Genomic DNA, 21,177 nt, shown 5'->3' with positions numbered 1-21,177 from the left:
TGTTCCGTAATGAACAGAGGCAACACAAAGTAGGTGCCTACAAAAGGATAGACTGATTTTTATCTGTGATGTCCGGGATAAAATTTAAAAATCAAGCATTTCCAAGGCAAGCTTTATTTTTTTTTTTCTTCGGACATGCCGGAAGGTCAAGGGTCATGCCAGGTGACTTCATGGAGTCCACACGGTCATGTCGGAAACAGTATTGATGATCGCAGAATGATGATCTGTGATGGTCCCCGATGAGATCCGTGAAAGTGTAAAAGGGGCTTTCCAAATTACCATGCACACTGTATGCTATTAAAAGCACAAACTATCAATTTCAAGATTATTGTTTGTGCCATGATATTCCCAGGGTATCACAGTGGACAACATATTTAACTTTGTCAATATTCATTTGAAACAATCTGCAAAATGCACATATTTTTATTTGCCTCATGTGTGCTTTAGGAGTATGATATGATGTGTGTGTGATACATCTCGAGTAACAAACTGCTGCATTCAATGTCTTTTCATCTTCTGCAGAACAAGAGAGAGAAGGTCCTTCTGTGCGGTATCAATTTCTTCAGACTTTTGTCACTTTGCACAAGATCACCAAGACATTTAGATCTAGACCAGACCCAAGACCTCAGCAGCGATGTCTAAGCGGAGGGCAGGCATGGAGCTCACCCATGAAAACTGGGATGAGGAGGAAGAACCGGAGGAGGTAAGGCTAAGTCCTTGGGGCTAGCTCCAAGTTATACTTAAAGGACAAGTTCACCTTCAGTTTGTGGAGTGAGATAATGCAGCAATATGATTAGAACACATCAGTGAAAGTTGGAGGATAATCGGACGATCTGTTAAAAAGTTATGAATTTTTGAAGTTTCTGTGCAGTCACTGCTGGATAGGAAGACTACCGTATACGCTGTTATTTTCGCGAATGACGCGGGCATAGACATTTTCGCGAGATGTTGCTTTCGCGAATCAGCGCCGACCTTTACGTTAATGCTCTATTGACAAAGCGCACATGGAGACCTTTTCGCGTGTTATGAAATTCGCGAAAATTAAACCCTCGCAAAAATAACAGTATTACAGGTGATGATGTCACATGCATAAAACAGTACAAGGAAAATATAAAGAGAATTTCACAAAATTTCATTTTTTGAAGAAAAAAAAAAGTACACATTCCCTCAACTTGTATACAACTGGCATATATGTTAGGGTAATATTACTCCCCCTACCTTCTAAAAGAGGCAAGTCATTTGCACTTTTATTATGAGAGAAAAGTGAAAATACGGTGTATGTTGAATTTTTCTTTATATTTTCTTTATATCGCTCTACACATATGACATCACAAGCTGTCAGTCTTCACATCCAGTGATTACGGAACTGAAACTTTAACAATTCATAACTTTTGAACGGATTGTCCGATTTTACTCAAACTTTCACCAGAATGTTCTACTAATATTGCTGCATTCTCTCAATCCACATGTTTACGAAGGTGAACTTCTCCTTTAACAACTAGTACCAGGATGCTGCATAATGTATCTCTACCACTCAGCTGGTATTAAAGGCAAGCAGACTTTCAAATTGCTGCAGAACACTTGCCTGAACATGAATAACATGTTTCATTTAGCATTTGTAATAAACCAAACACTTCTTGGACTAAGGTACTACATTTATGGATCCTTCTTCCCTACCATATGAATTATGACCCATAATGTTTATACTGTCTGAGTTGGTGAATTCCCAGATTACTTGAAGGCAATTCTAATCCATGTACTGAATTGAATGAAATTGGTTAGGCGGACCAGACGCTGTTGTACAGCGACAGGGCTGTGTATAGTTCAAAAAATAGCTAAGGTCAAAGAGACGGGTGAAACTTTATTGAAATAAGGCAAAGTTTAACAACAACAACAAAAGAAAATCAGCAATCCAGTTAGTGCCGAGACAACCTTGAGGAAATTTATGTGGTGAATGTGAATGAATAGTGGTTGATTCCAGCAAGATTTCTGAACAGGGAGACAAGTAATACAAGCATGGCCTATGCTGGGGAATACCCAGATAATGGAATGACTCGTGTGTGGCACAGTACAGCACATCCATAGATGTGGACATTGCTGGCTGTATACCCATTGAACACATACAATATGGCACTCTGTGCTTTATGAATTTCAGCAAGAAAACTTGAACATACATTGTACGTCGTTTACCTTGCTCTCTTGTGGTGCAGATGAGTGAAAAGAAATGTGAGATCAGGTGTAGGGGGCAAATACTTGGGCTTATCATTGAAGATAGTTAAAGAAAACCAAAACCCCAATGTACAGAGTGACTGGAGATTTAGTGAAAGCAGCAATATTAGAATACACCAGTGAAAGTTTAAAGGGTGTGCAGTTCTGGTTGAGGTGAGTATTTAGCTTTTAACGTTTGGCGAGATATTCAGAAACCACTCTGAGATGTCAAAGAGCATGCAACTCTAAGGGGTATTAAAAGTTCATTTGATGAAAATCAGTTTTGAAGTGGTCGAGATATCAAAAAACAATGTGAAACAAAGAAATCCTAATAAAAGGCGTGGCCTGTCGCCTTTTTATTATTATCACTTTTGTGGATATCTCAGCCATTTGAAAACCAGTTTTCATCAAATAAACATTGAATCCTTCTAAAAATTACATGCTCTCTCATATTTCATACAAGGTTTCTCATTATCTCACTTAGGAATGTTCAAAACATGAATCCCCACCTCAACCAGTACTGTACAGTCCCTGTAAGGAAAATTAGACTATCGATTCAAAAATTATGAGTTCTTACAGTTTTGGTGTTGTAATCACTGAATAAGAAGACTAGTGCAGTTCATGATAGACAGCAATACATAGAAAATATAAGGAAAATTCCACAAAATTTCATTTTTCATGAAAAGTAAACATTCCAGAGACTTCTTACAGACAAACATTGTTATGTTAAAGCTAGAACAGTACTGTGCAGGTCCTTAACATTTATCTTCCTCCATTTGGAATTTGTTCACTGTTACAAGCTTGTCTGGCTGGCCAAATTTGCCAGGATATTGAGTTGTTTTGTGCAGTGGACTCCCTTATAACGAAGTCCTCAGGACGTGCAGTTTTCTTTCGCTCTATTGAAATTTTGGTATAACCGAACAAATAAACAAGAAAAATACATAGAGTGGATAATGTTCCGGCCTGAACTTTTACTTCGTTGTAATCGGAATTTTGTATAACCGTGTTCATCTTAACAGGAGTGCACTGTAGTATTTTGAGATCAAAAGTGTGAAATAACAAAAGTCAGTGTACCCGTCTCTTATTCCTGGAGCGCCCTCGCCCTTCAGTTGTGGGTGTGTACAACGCTGCTGGTACATGATGATTGAATTGTGTCCAACCAGTAGTACTGTAAAACGAGGAATGTTCACGTGCATTTTAATTTCGCGAATTTCGCGAGCGCCAAGATTCGCGAAATTAAAATGCACACGAAAGTTCTTGTCTACACTATATGCAGTGAATGCCAGTGGCTGTTCGCGAAAATTTCATGCCGCAAAAAATGCCGTCGGCTCCGATTCGCGAAAAATTCATGCTGGAATATATCATGTTTTACAGTATTGAATGGTACAAATGTACATCTTGTATGCAGAACAAGCTGCGCTCTTGCATGCAGTGGATACCACTATGGCCTCATATATTGTAATGGATGTAATCAACATTTTTGCATGAAAATAAGGTTTCACTGTTTCCACTTTAACTTACAGTGTGTTGGTGAACTGTAAAACTACTTTCCTCATATAATGTTGATCAAAAGAATAATGACTTCTTTCTGTGACTTTCAGGCTGGAACGTTTGCAGTTGCGGACAAAGATACAATGGCAAAACGACCAATCATCAAGGCACGAAGGAGAGTTACACCTCAGCAGGTATGGTATCAATAAAATACTGTATACGCCATATATTTCGCGAGTCTAAATTTTCGCGAATCAAGACTTCCCGACGATTTTGCGAGTTGTTAGATTCGCGATAGTAGAGTCCTGTACTGAACTTAGAAATGTGTACGCGTGTGTCACATCCATATCAGGATCAGAGTTATTATTTTCATGTGTTTTCTAATTTCGGGAATAGCAGCCGACTCGCGACATTCACTAAAATAAAAACCTCCTGAAATATTCAGCGCATACAGTAAACGTTCTTGAAATGTGGTATAACTCCTTTTACGTATGGTAACAGCTGTTTTGATGGGTTCCCGTTGTAGGGTCGTACATGTAGGAAGTTTCACCTCTGTTTTACTCTCATTTTAGAAATGTGTGTGGTTACATTCTAGACGACCTTCATGCAGTATACAGCATTTGTGCCTTTGAGTGTTCATTGTAACTGCCTCTGTGTCAGCATACTGCTTTTGTCCACCTGTTGCATTTCTTTTTATGCATTCTTTCTCACAATCTGTTTGATTTACATTACACCCATCAATTACTGCTATGCCAAGCTGCCAGCAGTCTGTAATACCGGTAGTTACAGGTAGTCTCTGTCAGAAGAACTATGCATAAAATTTCTTGTCATGGCATTCTCTTGTTGGTTGTTCTGATGCTAGGAAACCTGTGTAGGCAAGTGTTGTGCAGGGAATGAGTATTAGTGTGCACATTTCTATGCAGCTGTGCTTGGGGTTAGAGAAAGTTGCTGTTTTCCAACAGGAAGCTGTGTACTTGTGGAAAGTATTTCAGAATAGTGCAACAGTTGTAAAATAGGACTGAAACTAAATAGCTGCAGTTAGGGAGTGTGCACCTTTGCGCTTTTATTTCTCTGCGTTCCAATAACATTTTGCTCTGAATCGAATGAATGTTCTTGAGGGTGATGGAGGAATTATTTTTCTTGTCTTGACTATGATTGTTTTAGGAGGGGAGCGCCGCCCCAGCGCCGGCACCGTTTGCTGCATTTAAAGGTTTCTCAGGATTTGGAGCCGCTGGTCTGTCGGCTCCCACCAAGCCAGCTGCCTCTTTCAGCTTCAAAGCAAGCAGCACCGACACAGCGTCATCGAAAGCGCCCTCAATAGACCAAAGTGCAAAAGCTGCCGAAGAGAGCAAGCCACTATTCAGCTTCAAATCCAGCTCGGACAACCCGCCCCCATCAACCATGTTCAGTCTGGGAAAGACAGAAAAGGACTCAAAGGTGGCCGCCAATGGCGCCGCGTTGACGGCGACTTCCACTGTTAATGGCAGCAAGGGAATGGACCGGTATACCAGTGAACTTACAGCACTCAACAAATCAGTCAGTGCATGGATTCAGAAGCATGTGGACTCGAACCCTTTGTGCGACCTCTCTCCCATATTTGATGACTACAAAAAGCATTTGAGTGACATTGAGAAGAAACGCAGCACCGAGGAGGAAGCACCGGCCAAGAATGATGTAAAGCTGTTTCCAGCAACGGTCAACCCGCTGGCATCTTCTCAGGAGAAATCCTCTAGCAGTAGTACGGCTACCTCCTTTACAGGTATGGTAGCCAAAGTTGAAATGCTGGCATGGTAGCCAAAGTTTAAAGGACAAGTTCACCTTCATAGACATGTGGGTTGAGTGAATGCAGCAATATTAGTAGAACACATCAGTGAGAGTTTGAGCAAAATAGGACAATCTGTTAAAAAGTTATGAATTTTTGAAGTTTCTGCTCAGTCACGGCTGGATGAAAAGACTACTATAGCTTGTGATGTCACATGAGTACAACGATATAAAGAAAGAATAAAAAAAAAAATCAACATATTTCAATTTTTCTCGCATAACAAAAGAACACACGACTTCTCTCTTTCAGAAGGCAGGGGGAATAACATACGTCAGTAGCAAGTCGAAGAAATGTGCACTTTATTCAAAAGGTAAAGTTTTGTGAAGTTCTCTTTTTATTTTCCTTATATAGTTGTACGCATGTGCCATCATACACTGTAGTAGTCATCTCTTCCAGCAGTGACTGCGCAGATACTTAAAATATTCGTAACTTTTGAACGGATTGTCCAATTTTCCTCAAACTTTCACTGATGTGTTCTACTAATGTTGCTGCATTCTCTCAATCCTTATGTATATGAAGGTGGACTTGTCCTTTAAATGCTTGCAGTTAGGTATTTTAATCATTGAATTATTCCCATGCAACCGCCAGCTGTCAGCTGTGACCTTGCAAAGAGGTCACAACTTTTTTATGCCTCCGCCACGAAGTGGTGCCGGAGGCATTATGTTTTCGGGTTGTCCGTCCGTCCGTACGTCCGTCCGCTTTCGTTTACGCGATAACTTGAGTAATATTGACTGGAATTTTACCAAATTTGGTCCAAGTATAAAGTATGATGGCGCAATTATTTGATAAGATTTTGGGTGAAATCGGCCGAAGGTCAAAGGTCAAAGGTAAAGGTCAAATCATGAAATTGTATCCGTTTACGCGATAACTCAAGACTGGATCGAGCAAATTTCACCAAACTTTGTCGGAGGATGATGTATGATGGGGCAATTACTTGGAAAGTTTTTTAGTGAAATCGAACAGAGGTCAAAGGTCAAAGATCAAGGTCAAATCCTAAAATTTATCTGTTTACGTGATAACTCAAAACTGGATGAAGCAGCTTTCACCAAACTTGGTCCAAGGATGATGTATAATGGGACAATTAGTTGAGTAGATTTTAGTGACATTGGCAAAAGGTCAAAGGTCAGAAGGTCAAGGTCAAAGGTCAGAAGGTCAAGGTCAAATTCTTAAAATGTTGCTATTTCCCCCATATCTATGCAATGCCCAAAGGTATTTTCTTGAAACTTAGTGTAGACATGTACTACTGTGTAAAGATTCTCCAAAGAGAGTTTCATGTCATAAGGTCAAAGGTCAAAAGGTTAAAGGTTAGGTGAAAATGTTGCAATATCACTTTTCTCGCAAATGGTTCGATGTATCTTCATGGAACATGGTACATACGCATGTACTGACTGGCAGGGATTATCTAGGGAATTTAGGGGTTCGTGGGTCAATAGTCGGGGTCAAAGGTCAAGGTCAACTCCTCAAAATTTTACTATTTCCCTCATATACTAGTATATGCAATGCTTGCATTATTAGTTTTAAAACTTAATATATACATGCATTACCTAATGGAGATTCTCCGGGAAATTTCCAGCCAGAATGTCAAAGGTCAAAGGTTAATGGTCAAAGGCCATGTTTCAATGCCCCCCCCCAAAAAAAAAAAAAAAAAAAATCTATTTTGTACTGTAATTACACTCTTTCATCATACCTTGGAAATTACTCAATGCATAAACTTATAAAAGGGTCCGTCAGAAGTCAAGTAAAAATTCTCAATTCTCTAAATATGTGTACCTGCACTCTTAGACAATTATAGCAAACCCAGTTCAAGGAAAGTGAACATTCAAGATATTTCTGACAAACCTGTCATTTCAATATTTTGCCAGTTTATGTGAAACTGTCACCACACATTGTGAAGACATTGTACTTTACACCTATTGGGAGAATCATGCATTATGGCGAAGGCATCAGTCGCCATAGCGACATTTCTAGTTTTTTATGTGTCTGACTTTTCTCCTCAGATTTTCACTCATTTTCTTCTCTGATTTTCCCATTTAAGACAACATAGTATTATGATGGAATTTCTCTTTAATTGCAGAGAATCCTTATCTTGAATTCTCATTTCAATTTTTCACCAAGGATTTAAGTTTGGTGGTGCAGGCTCCTCCTCCTTCCCCTCGTCCTCCTCCACAACCACGTCTATCACTCCAGGCAGCGGAGGAGAAACGGTGAAGATGGAATCCTTTTCGCCGAAAACAGGATTTAGCTTTGGCAGCGGGGCATCAACCATCTCTGGCTTTGGGACGGGGGCATCGTCCTCAATGTGGAAGACAACAACGACGACGACAAAATCAGATGCGCCCTTTTCCTTTGGCAGTGCCATTTCCAAGCCCAATTCTTCTACTGCAGGTAAAAAGTTCTGTTTCACCCTAATCAGGCCGGGCTTTTTTGGCTATGCTAAAATCGGAGGGGGTGGATTCCGCCCCCCGAGATCGGTTTATTGGTGGTGCGATCGCGGCGAAATTTGGCTCTACAAGATTTTGTCAGAAAATGTTTTGAAACAATCAATTTCTAATTTTAATCAATTAATTATGCAAATTAAGCTCAAGATCATATTTTAGCCTAATTAAAAGTATTGAGAGTCTACTTTTTGGTCTGTAAATCTGTTTTAGCATATTCAAGAATTATACATCACAAAAATTTCCAAAACTCATTTCAATTGTTATGTATTTTATTGTTTTCAGAATTTCTTATGTATTTCTCTGTTTTTCGGCTTTTGTTTTTTCTTTGTTTTTTCTTGGAAATTGTCACTGACCACTTTTCTACCATAATTAGCATAAAATTAATCAATGAAAGTGATTAATTGTAAAAATAATCAGGCTTTTATGACTTTCATGACAGAGCACTGTTTTCCATTGGAAATGTACACAAAATCACAAAATTGTGCCCGTTTATTGGGCGACATGCCGTTACAAAAATGGGCGTGACTTCAAAAAAGTATGTGCGGACATTGCAAATTTAGTCTCAAAAGTTGCGTGAGGCAAACGAAGAAAGTCAAGAAGCCTTGCGACGAGGCCTTCTCGGGTTACAGGAGGGGGGCGGATTCTGCCCCCCCCCCCCCCCCCCCCCCCCCCAGCCCTGTTAGGGTTAAGTTGATATTTGGGGTTTTGCATGGCATATAAGTACCCAGACCTCGCCAGGGGCCCTAAAACCACCACCCTGCCTAAACTTGCTACAAGGTCACTGAACAAAAATGTACATGTGGGACTGTGTACTGTGTACAGTACGCTTGGACCTTGCACAAGGTTACCGCAACCAAGCAAACTGAGGCAAAAACAGGCCAGTTTTTCTCAAGGAAATCTTAGATTTATAGACTCTATAATAAATTCATGCTGTAGCTTAGCCTTATATGTAGGTGGTGATCACGATAATATCTGTAGCTGTCTATAATAACAGCAGATATAGAAGAATATATATCATACCTTTGAAATCATATCTTGGAAGTGGGCTTCAAGTTGTACCAAACTTATTTGCCCCTCTGCACCAATGAAGATAATTAATTTCTGTGTGACAGGCTTTGTACAGCTGGAGTGCATGGACATTTGAAAATTTAATCGGGGTAATAGTCATCTATCTTTTGATACCGAATCTTGCCAAAAATTTCTTTATATTAGTTTTGACTGTGTTGATTGAAATGCTCTCTACTAGATATGATGGTAGACTGCTCCATTCCGATATCACTCTTTGAGAAAAAGAAGATTACCTCAATTTTGTATTGACATGCTTCTTCAAAATCTTAAATCGATGTCCTCTTGTTTGGCTGCCAGTTGAAAAGTCAAAGAAGTCAGTTGACTGGAGAGCATGTATTCCCTGTACAATTTTGTAGATTTGTATCATGTCTGATCTATGACGCCAGTAGGCCAGTGAAGGTACACTGTAGCTTTAGGTGTTCAAGCTGTGATGTATATTGCAGACATTGTAGGGGATGCACTAGTCTTGTTGCTCAAGGTTGCACTTTCTCTATTTTCACAGCATCTTTTTTGTTTTGTTTTTTATGTAAGTGATATCGCGTGGGATATTGATAAGTCAGTGCTTATTTTAAAATGAATATCACATGCAAAGTCAAAATTTGTGGACTTTTAATTCCACTTAGTGAAAGGCTTTGCAACTTACGCAAGTCAAAAAAGCCTTTACTGTTATGCCAACAAGTGCATCTCACATTGATGACCTGTTCATGTTAATGTTTGTACATGATGTTGTTGCCACAGCAACAGAGTCCCAAGATGCTGATGCTCAGGAGGAATCGGACGAACCACCCAAGGTGGAGGTCAAGGTCATCGAAGAGAAGGATGCCCTCTTCTCTACCAGGTGAGTCAGCTCATTTTATTGGGGAAAATTCACCCCAGTCATATGCAAAGGACAAGGTGATGGATTGTTGAAGTTGCTGACATTAAAGGGGATGGCTAGTAACTGATCAGTGGGAATGCTGGGCGATGATTGTTCCAATCCTTGTGGGATTTATTTAAGAGTACATTATATATCTACTGTTGTGTGAAAATTATTTGCTTCAGAATGGTCTCATATTCAAGTAATATGTGCAGATTAATGCCCCGTCACTGACCAGGCACGCTAACCTGGAAACATTAATCTGCACATTACTTGAATATGAGACCATTCTGAAGCAAATTCACACAACAGTAGATATATAATGTACTCTTAAAGGTAGGGAATCCCATTTGCACGCCTTAAATGAAGAGTTGTATGAATACAGTGGAATGTTGAAGAGAGTATCATTTTAGAAACTCCCATAAAGTATTGAAAGTGGAAGGTAACATTTAGTACATTTTTTTGACCGTTAGATTTTGAATTGAATTGTTTTCGGGGCTCATCGTAAATTCCAGTACATTACTAGGCTACCTTTGCAGACCCATGTACTGCATGTGTGTCCATCATGTACATTTTGTGAAGAAAGTTCATCAACACTTACAAACATTTCTATATACATTCTTGCCACACACTCTATATGTTATTACATCAGCTCTTGTACTTTTAGATTTGTGTTTATAGATCACAAATACAGAAGAATGCAACAAAAAGGCTTAAGTGTGGCTGACACACAGAACTACTGAGTAGTTGAGTTTTGTGCATTATTCAAATTTTAGATAACTGTTGACTTCCAAATTTCTAAGCAGTGGCCTAAGCAAGTCCCCTGAGGTTCATATTTAATGTTTTGCTGCATTTTGGGAGGTCTGTAAAAGGTATCCCCTACCTTTAAATGAATCCCACAAGGATTTGAACAATCATCTCCCAGCATTCCCACTGATTCCCACTGATCAGTTACTAGCCATCCCCTTTAAATGGGTGATTGAGTGCACACAGAAAAAGTACACAGTTGTGATGTCAGTATCCAAATGATGCACAGGACAAAGTAAATTGATGAGAATTGGATGCTCGAGTTTAAAGGGTGTGTACAGTTCTGGTTGAGGTGAGGATTTAGCGTTTAATGTTTTGCGAGATATTCAGAAACCACTCTATGAGATGTCAAAGAGCATGCAATTCTATGGAGTATCAAAAGTTTACATTTGATGAAATTCGATTTTTGAAATGGCTGAGATATCCAAAAACAAGTTGAAACAAAGAGATCCTATTGAAAAGGTGTAATCATGGCCTGTCACCTTTTATTATTATCACTATTTTGGGTATCTCAGCCATTTGAAAACCAATTTTCATCAAATAAACATTGAGTCCTTAAACTTACATGCTCTTTCATATTTCATAAGAGGTTTCTCATTATATCACCTAGGAATGTTCAAAACATGAATCCCCACATCAACCAGTACTGTACAGTCCCTTTAACTTTAGAACTGTTTAAACCCACGAACACAGTGAGTGGGTTTTAGACCATTTCCAAAGTTAATTGAGAGCATCCAATTTTCACTGATCCACAAAATAGGCCTGTGCATCATTTGTTTTATAAAATGTGACCATACAACATGTAAATTCATGAGATTTAAACTTTTCCCCACCATGCGTCCAGCACACCTTACAATACTAAAGGCTTGAGCCATGTGTTCAGATTTTACTGGATGCATGGCTCAGTGTGGATCAGTAAAAATCAATGGGTGATGATTGACCAATCAGATTGCAGAGATTCTAAAAACCCATTTTATAAAGTGTAATGATGCATTATTGATTATGATTCTATCATGGGAGTGAATGGGTGACAGAGTACAATATCCAAAACTGGTCGACAAAAACTGCATGCTGAACAGCGACAGCATGCAGTGGTACTTTTACTTGTATGTCATGTGACACACATTTGACTGCTTGGATTGCTAGAATCATAGGTGTTCTACAAAACTTGATATTCTGAGTTTTGTTAAACATCTACTATTTTTGTTTGATTTGACTCCATTTATCAGGGTCAGTTTGAATGATAAGTGACTTGTCACTTTAATTTTGGCTTTGTAACATTTTCACTGCACAGCATTACTTACTTGGAACATGGGGGCAGCTTTTCCAAAGTGCTTGGTAGGAAAAGCTTTCGAATATTTCTTCCCCAAGGAAGTGATAAAGAAACTTATGAAGGAACTCCAGGAAGGGTGAAAGACCTGCCATGGGCCTTTCTCGGTTATGCCAACAACGTGCATCAAACTGATGTCTTTGTCTTACATGTATTTGTCTCTCTTGGTGTATCCTAGATGCAAGGTGTTCTACAAGAAGGATGGAGACTTCAAGGAAAGAGGGGTCGGCATGCTTCACGTCAAGGACAACGGGGGCAGCGGTCAGATCCTGATTCGAGCCGATACCACTCTAGGTGAGTGCCCAGTGTATCATCTTTAGGTGATGTACAAAGTGGACCACATGGAGAAGGGAGTGGGTATCGGGGAAGTGGTAGAGACATAACTTTAATGGTGCATCTTTTCAGTTACCCCTCTAGGTGGGTGCCCAGTGTATCATCTTTAGGTGATGTACAGAGTGAACCACATGGAGAAGGGGGGGGGGGGGGGGTGTTAGAGAAATAGTTTCAATATTAATGGCATCTTTCCGGTGTATACCCCTCTACTGTTATGACGGGATTGTATGGGATGGCAGTGGTAGTTGTTGTTGTAGTAGTAGTAGTAGTAGTAGTAGTAGTGATGGTGTTGGTGGTGGTGGTGGTGGTAATTGTGTTACTTGTTTTAGTATTTGGGGATGATGGCACAAAAGTAATACATGTAGTAGTAACAATACAAAATGTCGTAACAGCGGTAATAGTAACATGAAAATAATAATTACGTCTAACAAGAATGACAGGACAATGAAAATGGTTTGACTTGTAGTCAAAGGGATTTGTAATGTTAGTACTAATATGATAATAAAACGATTCATTTATGATGCACTGCATTCTAATGTTATTTGCTGCTACAAGAGTAGTAGTAGTAGTAGTAGTAGTAGTGGTGGTGGTGGTGGTGGTGGTGGTGGTGGTGGTGATGGTGGTAGTAGATGGCAGTGGTAGTAGTAGTAGTAGTAGTAGTAGTAGTAGTAGTAGTGGTGGTGGTAGTGGTGGTGGTGGTGGTGGTGGTGGTGGTGGTAGTCGTAGTAGTACAATGTAGTAGCAGTAGTAGTCGTAGTAGTAGTAGTCATAGTACTAGTAGTAGTAGTAGTAGTAGTAGCAGCAGTAGTAGTAGTAATGGTAGTAGGGATGTAGTGGATGTTGGGATTTAGTGGTAGCTGTGCAAGCATTTGTAAATCTTTGCTCATGTGAAAGTGTAGTCACAATATTGCTGTAAAAAAACACAATAACCTAAAAAAAGTAGAATCCATGAAGACACTTAAAAAGCAAGAAGAAAGTTGTGAGTGTATCAGAGAGATGTCAAGAGAAGTTTGTGGCCATTGACTGAGGGTAGTGATGTAGTATAGTTGAAGTGAGATGAAAAGTTGTATCACTGTACATTGTCCCCTCTTTGTCTCCCCAGGCAACGTCATCCTCAACATCGGGGTCTCCTCGGCCATGCTGAACCACTTCACCAAGCAGGGCAAGAACAAGAACAACATCATGCTGATCTCGCCGCTCAACCCGCCGGCGGACAAGAAGTGCCCAAAGTGCAAGAAGAACTACATCAACCCGCAGGAGAGCACGGCCTGCGAGGAAGGATGCAAGCCGGACGCCACCCCGCTCCTCCTCCGAGTCAAGACAGAGGCGGAGGCGGACAAGATCATCTCCGAACTGAAGAAGATCTTTTGAGCTGAAGAGAGGAGACAGACGACCTTTCCTGAACAGTTCCCCTTTGCTCGTCCATTTCTCCTTTGCTGCAGAATAGAAGTGATCCTCAGGACCAGGCTTGGAGGGAATCCATATTTCGCTAGCATCCAAATGCAGATTACATCATCTTTCCTCTGAGTGCTGAATGCATGAGAAAATCTTCAAGTGTCTTTGAAACCATTATATTGGTGATATCCAGCATGAAAAGGACTGCATCCATTCCAATGGCTGGTCACCACGAGAGAAAGCTCCAAGGCTTATTATCTGTCATCAAATGTTAAGGTAAAACTTCGTTTTCAGAAGGGCTCAAAATTTATTTTCCACCAATCGGAATTCGCTTGGAGTTCATCGAAAGGGTCTGCCAACAGACTTGCCTGTCTGATGTGATTCGCCAGGATAATGAGTTGTTTTGGAGTATTCCGAGACTAAAAGTGTAAAATAGTAAAAGTCGCCATCCCTGTTCATTAGTGACTGGATGGGCAGAACATCATGGATGATCCATCATGCCCTAGCAGCCATATTTCCCAACAAGCTGTATGTGATTCACTCTTGCCCAGAAGATTGATGGATACTGCTATGGCCCAATTTGTAATTGATTATCAAGAATGACATAGCAGCTATGATCAGATATGTTCTCAGATTACAATACAGGCAGCATGCCTTTTCAGCTAATATTTTGCATTTTGGTCATTGCCTACCAGAAATTATGTCATCACAGCGTTATTACACACATTTCTCGTGCATATGTGTCCATTTTAGGGCAAAAATAGACAGTTTTTGCAGGCATATGAGAACTACGTTCTACCTTTAATGTAAGTGGTGTGACAGTCAATAGCATAGACATAGCTCCAGAGTTTGGACAATTCACTCCGTCATTACCTTTGTATACAATTTTTAGTTACACTTTGAGAAGTGGTGGGAGTGAGAGGGGTTAAAGATGTGAATACTTTTTGCCCCTTTTTGTTTTCAAGGAGTGTTATCCAGGGAGTGGAGATGATGCACATAAAGGGCAAGTTTAATACAGTATTCATACACCGTATTTTTCGCAAGGTTTTTATTTTCGTGAATTTCGTGAGTAGCGTGCTATCTGCGAATTTAGAAATATGCCAAAATATTAACTCTGATCCCATTATGAATATGTGACATATATGTATTCATTTCTCCTTTCAGTACCATGCTCCACGATCGCAATTTATCCACTGGTGTAATCGTCAGGAAGTCCTGATTCGCAAAAAAAGTAAACTCACTATTAAATATTGCGTATACAGTGAGTGACCAAACTTGTGCTTATTGACTCTCTAAGTCTAATATGGCCTACTGGCAGAGTGGTAAGCGGGGAAAAAACACAACAAAAGAAATGAGTATCAATTTCTGCATATTTCCCTTGATATCTTCTTCCAGCCCACAGCAAAATCTTGCTTGCAGATTGTGGTGGTGGTAGCACCCTATAGACTTGCCTCCGATTTTACCTCTGACTATGACACTGAGGAAGAGAATATACTGATTTGAAGGACAAGTCCACCTTCATGGACATGTGGATTGAGTGAACGCAGCAATATTAGTAGAATACATCAGTGAAAGTTTGAGGAAAATTGGACAACCCGTTCAAAAGTTATGTCGAATTTTTTAAGCTTATGCTCAGTCACTGCTGGATGAGAAGACTACTACAAATTTGTACGCCGGTATATCTTGTGATGTCACATGTGTACAACGATATAAAGAAAAACATAAAGAAAATTCAACATATTCTCACTTTTCTCGCATAATAAAAAGAACGCTTGACTTGCCTCTTTCAGAAGGCAAGGGGAACAATATTATCCTTAACATATATCAGCAACACGTTGAAGAAATGTACACTTTATTGAAAAAACTTAATTTTGTGAAATTCTCTTTATATTTTCCTTATATCGTTGTACGCATGTGACATCACACACCGTAGTAGTCTTCTCATCCAGCAGTGACTGCACAGATTATTTAAAACTTCATAACTTTTGAATGGATTGTCTGATTTTCTCCAAACTTTCACTAATGTGTTCTAATAAATTTTATATTGCTGCATTCACTTAATCCACATGTATATGAAGGTGAACTTGTCCTTTAAGGTTCTGAGAGCTGATTCCAGTCCCTACCCTTGTGCTGTACTGCCTACAAGAAGCGCAAGTACTGAGAAATTTCTGAAAAAATTAGAAAATTAACAGTTCCCAGCCTTCACTTTTATCTCATTCATTTTAAGGAAGAGCCCATGTGGAAGGCAATGTGTGGCCAAGAAAATTACCCTTATACAAATATATATTTTCTGAATCAGTCCCCAATATCCAACATATCCCTGACACTAAATAGAGACTGATTTTTCGATCTAGTTTGGTAGTAGCATACGTAGACTCCAGGATATTTTTCCAGTGGTTGTCCATTTTATTATTAGATTGGTCAATGCGATCTAGCAGTTGTATTAATCTTCTTCATTAACTGTTCAGAGCAGATCGTGTCACAAGTACAGAAATCCTCATTTGTTTTCTGCACAAGGTCAACATAAATATGAACGCCTTAACCCTAAAGGGGCCGGGCTTTTTTGGCTATGCTCAGACCGGGGGGGGGGGGGGGGGGCGGATTCCGCCCCCCCCCCCCCCCTGAGATCTCGGCCATCGGTGGTGCGATCGCGATGAAATTTTGCATGCGTGAGACCCGCGTCATAATCTACAAGATTGTGTTATAAGATTTTTTTAAACAATCAATTTCTAATTTTAATTAATTAATTATGCAAATTAAGCTCAAGGTGATATTTTAGCTTAATTAAAAGCATTGAGAGTCTAATTTTTGATCTGTAAATCTGTTTTAGCATATTCAACAATTGTACATCACAAAAACTTCCAAAACTCATTTTAATTCTTATGTATTTTATTGTTTTCAGAATTTCTTATGTATTTCTTTGTTTTTCAACTTTTGTTTTTTCTTTGTTTTTTCATTGGAAATTGTCACTGACCACTTTTCTACCATAATTAGCACAAAATTAATCAATGAAAGTGATTAATTGTAAAAATAATCAGGTTTTTATGCCTTTCATGACAGAGCACTGTTTTCCATAGGAAATGTACACAAAATCACAAAATTGCGCCCGTTTTGGAGCGACATTCCGTTACAAAAATGGGCGTGGCTTCGCAAAAGTATGCGCGGACGTTGCAAATTTGGTCTCAAAAGTTGCGCGAGACTTGAACGAAGAAAGTCAAGAAGCCTCGCGATGAGGCCTTCTCGCGTTACAGAATTATAGCGCGAAACGTCGAGGGGGGGCGGATTCCGCCCCCCCCCCCCCCCCCCCCCCCCCCCCCGGCCCTTTTAGGGTTAAGACTTTGACAAGGGAATCAGCTTCAGCTTCAAAAGATGACAAGTTAAAACACAGTAATGTGGACATATGTGTATTACCCCTGCGGTGGCAAGACCTCGTACCTCAAAATTATGAACTGTCAGGAGAGCAAAACAGCTTTTTCATTCATGCAGCATTTTCGCAGAATGAGATCAGTGTTGGCGTCAAATAACATAGAAAGATTGTTTTGGATTTCATTAATAGTTGTAATGTTTGAAAACTCACATATGTATTTTTTTTTTTAATATCCAAAATTGAATTAGGAGGTTATTGAATATGTCAATTGTGATACAAGGTCTTGTCACCCAAGGGAAGTTATGTAGACCCAAGTTATCATTAAGACAACAGTGTCATATCAGGCATGTAAGATCAAGTATTGTTTTAACTGTCAGCTCAAAATAGAGGAGATTTTTTCTCTCTTTCAAGCAATATTTTCATGGCACCATAGAGGCAATTATCTGAAACTTGGAAGTATGTTTTCACTCTCCTAAACATTTGACATATTTTAGATGTGAGGTCTTGTTGCCCCAACAGCGATGTCTCCTGGTATTCTTTTATCTGAAATGTGTGACTTTAATTTAATTCTTATCCTATTTTTTATTCTGGTTTATTTTTCCTCGTTAACCCGCTGAGGACGAGTCCCGAGTATACTCAAGCAAGTGTCCATGGGAAATGAGTGTTGTAGCAAAATCAGTCCGTCCTCAACGGGTTAAGAGAAAAAAAGAATTATAATTGAAAAGGGGAGAAAAAGCCCTGAATGCACGCTTCATTGAATGTAACTTGTTCGTGCATAGGAAAGCAATGTAAATTCTAAGGTACTACCAGTGTTTCTCTGGAATGTGTTAAATAAACGTCTTAACCAACAAATTTGAGTGTAATTTTGAGCAGGATCTGATCCGTGCAAACTGGAAGGTTTGATTAATTTGCACTAATTGCATTTTCTAACAATTCAAGCAGTGTCTTCCTTATTGCTGCCAGCAATTCTAGAATTATCTTGAATGTATTTACACATACGGCGCTTACTTTTTATTCTTTAAAAAAGAAAAAAAATTGCAGGGTCATGTAGTATATGTATATACAGGTAACTCTGCATAAGTCGAATCTAATGGGACCACACACAAAAAAAAAGAAGAAGAATAGTAGTTTGACTTATGCAATATTCAACTTCAGAAATGTAAATAAAACATGTTTTGCCCAGTTTGGTTGATTAAAAATAAATCAATTTTAGCAACAATCAACTTATGCGACTTCAACTCGTGCAGAGTTAACTGTAATTTCCTAAATCTGACTGCATGTATCAATTATGTTATGATTATTGCATACATTGACTAATTTTAATGTCCATGCATCATTGTGTTTTAATACATAAATGATGCCTGTGGTATCAAGATCATTTTCTAAAATTTTTCATTTTATCATTGCATAGAATTATTATTTTGTAATTAAAATCTTAAACTTTTAATGAATTCTGTGGTAAATTATTTCTTATTTTCTCTCTTTTTTTTCTAATGACTTGAAACACAGTTTTAGACAAGTGAATTATTCTTATATGGAGAAATAAATTTGTGATACTTCGTTCGCAGTGGAATATGACTACCGGTATGTATATTGAGCATGAAACTTGAACTGCTTGACCTATGCTCACTGCTTCGTGTGTACATAATACTGACAAAAATAACTCCAAGTGATATTCAAAGTAAAATAAAAAAAAACAAGTGTTCACTGATGTAATAGAAAATAAATTGTTTCGCTTATTCACCTTTTTGTAATAAAATGATTTGTAAATTTTTAATGCAAACTGTATCTGTTATGCCTTTCATATGAGATATTGTCAAAAGTTTGGTTGCTATTTTCCATATTCACTGTTTTGTCATTTGTTTTTGGTTTGCTTTTGTTACCTCCGCTAAGGAGCTTGTGTTGCTGTCGGTGTTTGTCTATTCGTCTGTTTGCAAAATAATTCAAAAAGTTGTGAACGGATTTCGATGAAATTTACAGGAAGAGTTGATAATGACGCAAGGAAGAGATGAGTAAAGTTTGGTAGTGATCTGGGAATTTTTATGAATTTTTGAAGGATTTTTTTTTTTAAATAAAATCGATGAACTTAGGAGTTCTAGCTGCATGTATTTGAGGTTTGCATACGCACACTAAAGTGTGTGCTGTGTTTGAGGCCCCACTCAGCAGGAGACTAATGAGTAATAATCACAAGACTTCTTTATTCTTATTTGAAAAATTTGGGGATTTTCAGCATGCGTGTATAGGTGGACATGAGCTGCTTGGTGGAGGTCTGTGCTCTCAAAGTGCTTTACAACAGTTTTTGTTTTGTTTCATTTTGATTGTAGTTTTGCTGATTTTGGTCTCTCTTTTTTTCTACCTCAAAAGTTGTCCTCCAAAGTGATCCAAATTATGTTACATCAATGCTTGCCATTCCTTAATCCTGTTTGTGCTGTGAGTGTTGATTGGTCCAGAAAAAAAATCCCATAGCATTGCACACAATGTCCAAAGTTCCTGGCACAGAAAGAGTTAAAGGGGCATAGTCCCGGTAGTGTAGAGGGCGCTGTTGATGATACTGCCGATAACCGTTAGCATTGATACGAAGATTACCGAAGTTGAGCTGTCATCAAGAGTTAAGTGCGTAGCTGTTGCTAAGTAACGTTGCCTTCGTTGTCTTCTCTGCGCATCGCGCAGTCTGTAGTAATGCCAGAATGCATGCATATGTGCTTGTTATTATGACATCACAAAAGAAGTTTGCTAAAGCTGTCATCCCCCTCAGCCGAATCATGAGCCGAACTGTGATCCGACCACTGACTACAGTAAATCGAACTTCTTCGGACTCGGGGAAGTGGGCCAAAGCGTAAGCGCTAAAGAGGAGTCGATAGCGTAGGTCTCTATAGGAAACGTGCGCCGTGCACTCGCGTACGCATTTGACTAAAACACCGGGACCATGCACCTTTAATGCAGCTACATGATCCACAAGCCTGCCCTCATGAGACAAGCAAAACTTGCTTCCTGCTAAAGATGATCTATTTTAAAGTTCAGTTTCACACCAGGCCTTTTCCAACATTTTAACTAGTGGCATCCCTGCACAAGGAAACATGCCAAGAGAAGAGTGATTGTGTAATTATATTTGTGTTTATTATGTATATATACATTATATATCTATATCTATCTCTCTCTCTCTCTCTCTCTCTCTCTCTCTCTCTCTCTATATATATATATATATATATATATATATATATATATATGAAGAGTTTGTTCGCAAAAACCGATAAGTTCATTTTTGAAGATTTTGTAGTACGGTCTCTGTCATAAAGTACAAAATAATACCTTTTATATGATATATCGGTCACTACATATAAAGGTGCATTTTTAAAGATATGGTCAAAAGAAGCAAAATTTTTCTTATTATTCTCTTTATTTTTCTTGACCATTAATCGCAAATATCTCCATTTGGCAAAAATGGACTTATCGATTTTTGCAAACAAACTCTTCATATATATATATATATACTTATGTTTATAAATGTAGAGAGAGAGAGGGGGAGAGATAACACCAACATAATATCTATCAACATACCACAGAACATGACAACCAATCTATATCACATTTTTCTGTCAAAGCTTTTGAATATCGGGCAAAATGAATGTACCAATTTCACTCTTACCAAATTTCAACTAAGTCAACAGGACTATGATAGAAAATCTGATTCCTGTGTGACCATTAAGTCCCCCCCCCCCAAAAAAAAGAAAAAGAATAAATGAAAAAATCATATAAATAAAAAATGGCTAAAACATAATTCATAAAAGGTAAATTGGTAATTCAGTAATCCAGCTAGTTGTCAACAAAGCAACTGCAAATCATATTTCTGCATCATTCTCCAATTTCCCATTCCTTTTTCCCCTTCTTGTTGTACATAATTAGATTTTCCCCCATCTTTATCAAACTGCAAATTAGCTAGCCTATCACTGTTTCCTCATTGAAATATGAAATTCTCACCACTTTTTTTTTCAAATATCAATCTATATAATTTCACATTACAGGTTCGAATCTGTCACTTTCCATCTGATATGGGTCTGATAC

General features: G+C 38.7%; 1 protein-coding gene across 1 annotated transcript; it reads left to right on the top strand.

Moving 5' to 3' along the window:
• Window positions 1-532: 532 nt before the first annotated feature.
• On the top strand, window positions 533-15,243 carry LOC140235662 (nuclear pore complex protein Nup50-like). Its single transcript, XM_072315671.1, has 7 exons — window positions 533-703; window positions 3,810-3,893; window positions 4,864-5,458; window positions 7,637-7,906; window positions 9,766-9,865; window positions 12,199-12,314; window positions 13,456-15,243. Exons 1-7 carry the CDS (start codon window positions 635-637, stop codon window positions 13,722-13,724), a joined length of 1,503 nt encoding a protein of 500 aa, XP_072171772.1. The 5' UTR covers window positions 533-634; the 3' UTR covers window positions 13,725-15,243.
• Window positions 15,244-21,177: the final 5,934 nt, after the last annotated feature.

This window comes from Diadema setosum, chromosome 12, assembly GCF_964275005.1.
Source record: "Diadema setosum chromosome 12, eeDiaSeto1, whole genome shotgun sequence".
Lineage (NCBI taxonomy): Eukaryota > Metazoa > Echinodermata > Echinoidea > Diadematoida > Diadematidae > Diadema > Diadema setosum.
The sequence above is the reverse complement of the archived record's forward strand: the minus strand, read 5'-3'. Positions and strand labels throughout refer to the sequence as shown.

Bases quoted from the DNA above. Each gene is read 5' to 3' on its own strand.
- LOC140235662 (XM_072315671.1), top strand. From the start codon at position 635: ATGTCTAAGCGGAGGGCAGGCATGGAGCTCACCCATGAAAACTGGGAT. The intron at 3,894-4,863 runs GTATGGTATCAA...TGATTGTTTTAG, and splicing joins GGAGAGTTACACCTCAGCAG to GAGGGGAGCGCCGCCCCAGC. The intron at 9,866-12,198 runs GTGAGTCAGCTC...GGTGTATCCTAG, and splicing joins GATGCCCTCTTCTCTACCAG to ATGCAAGGTGTTCTACAAGA.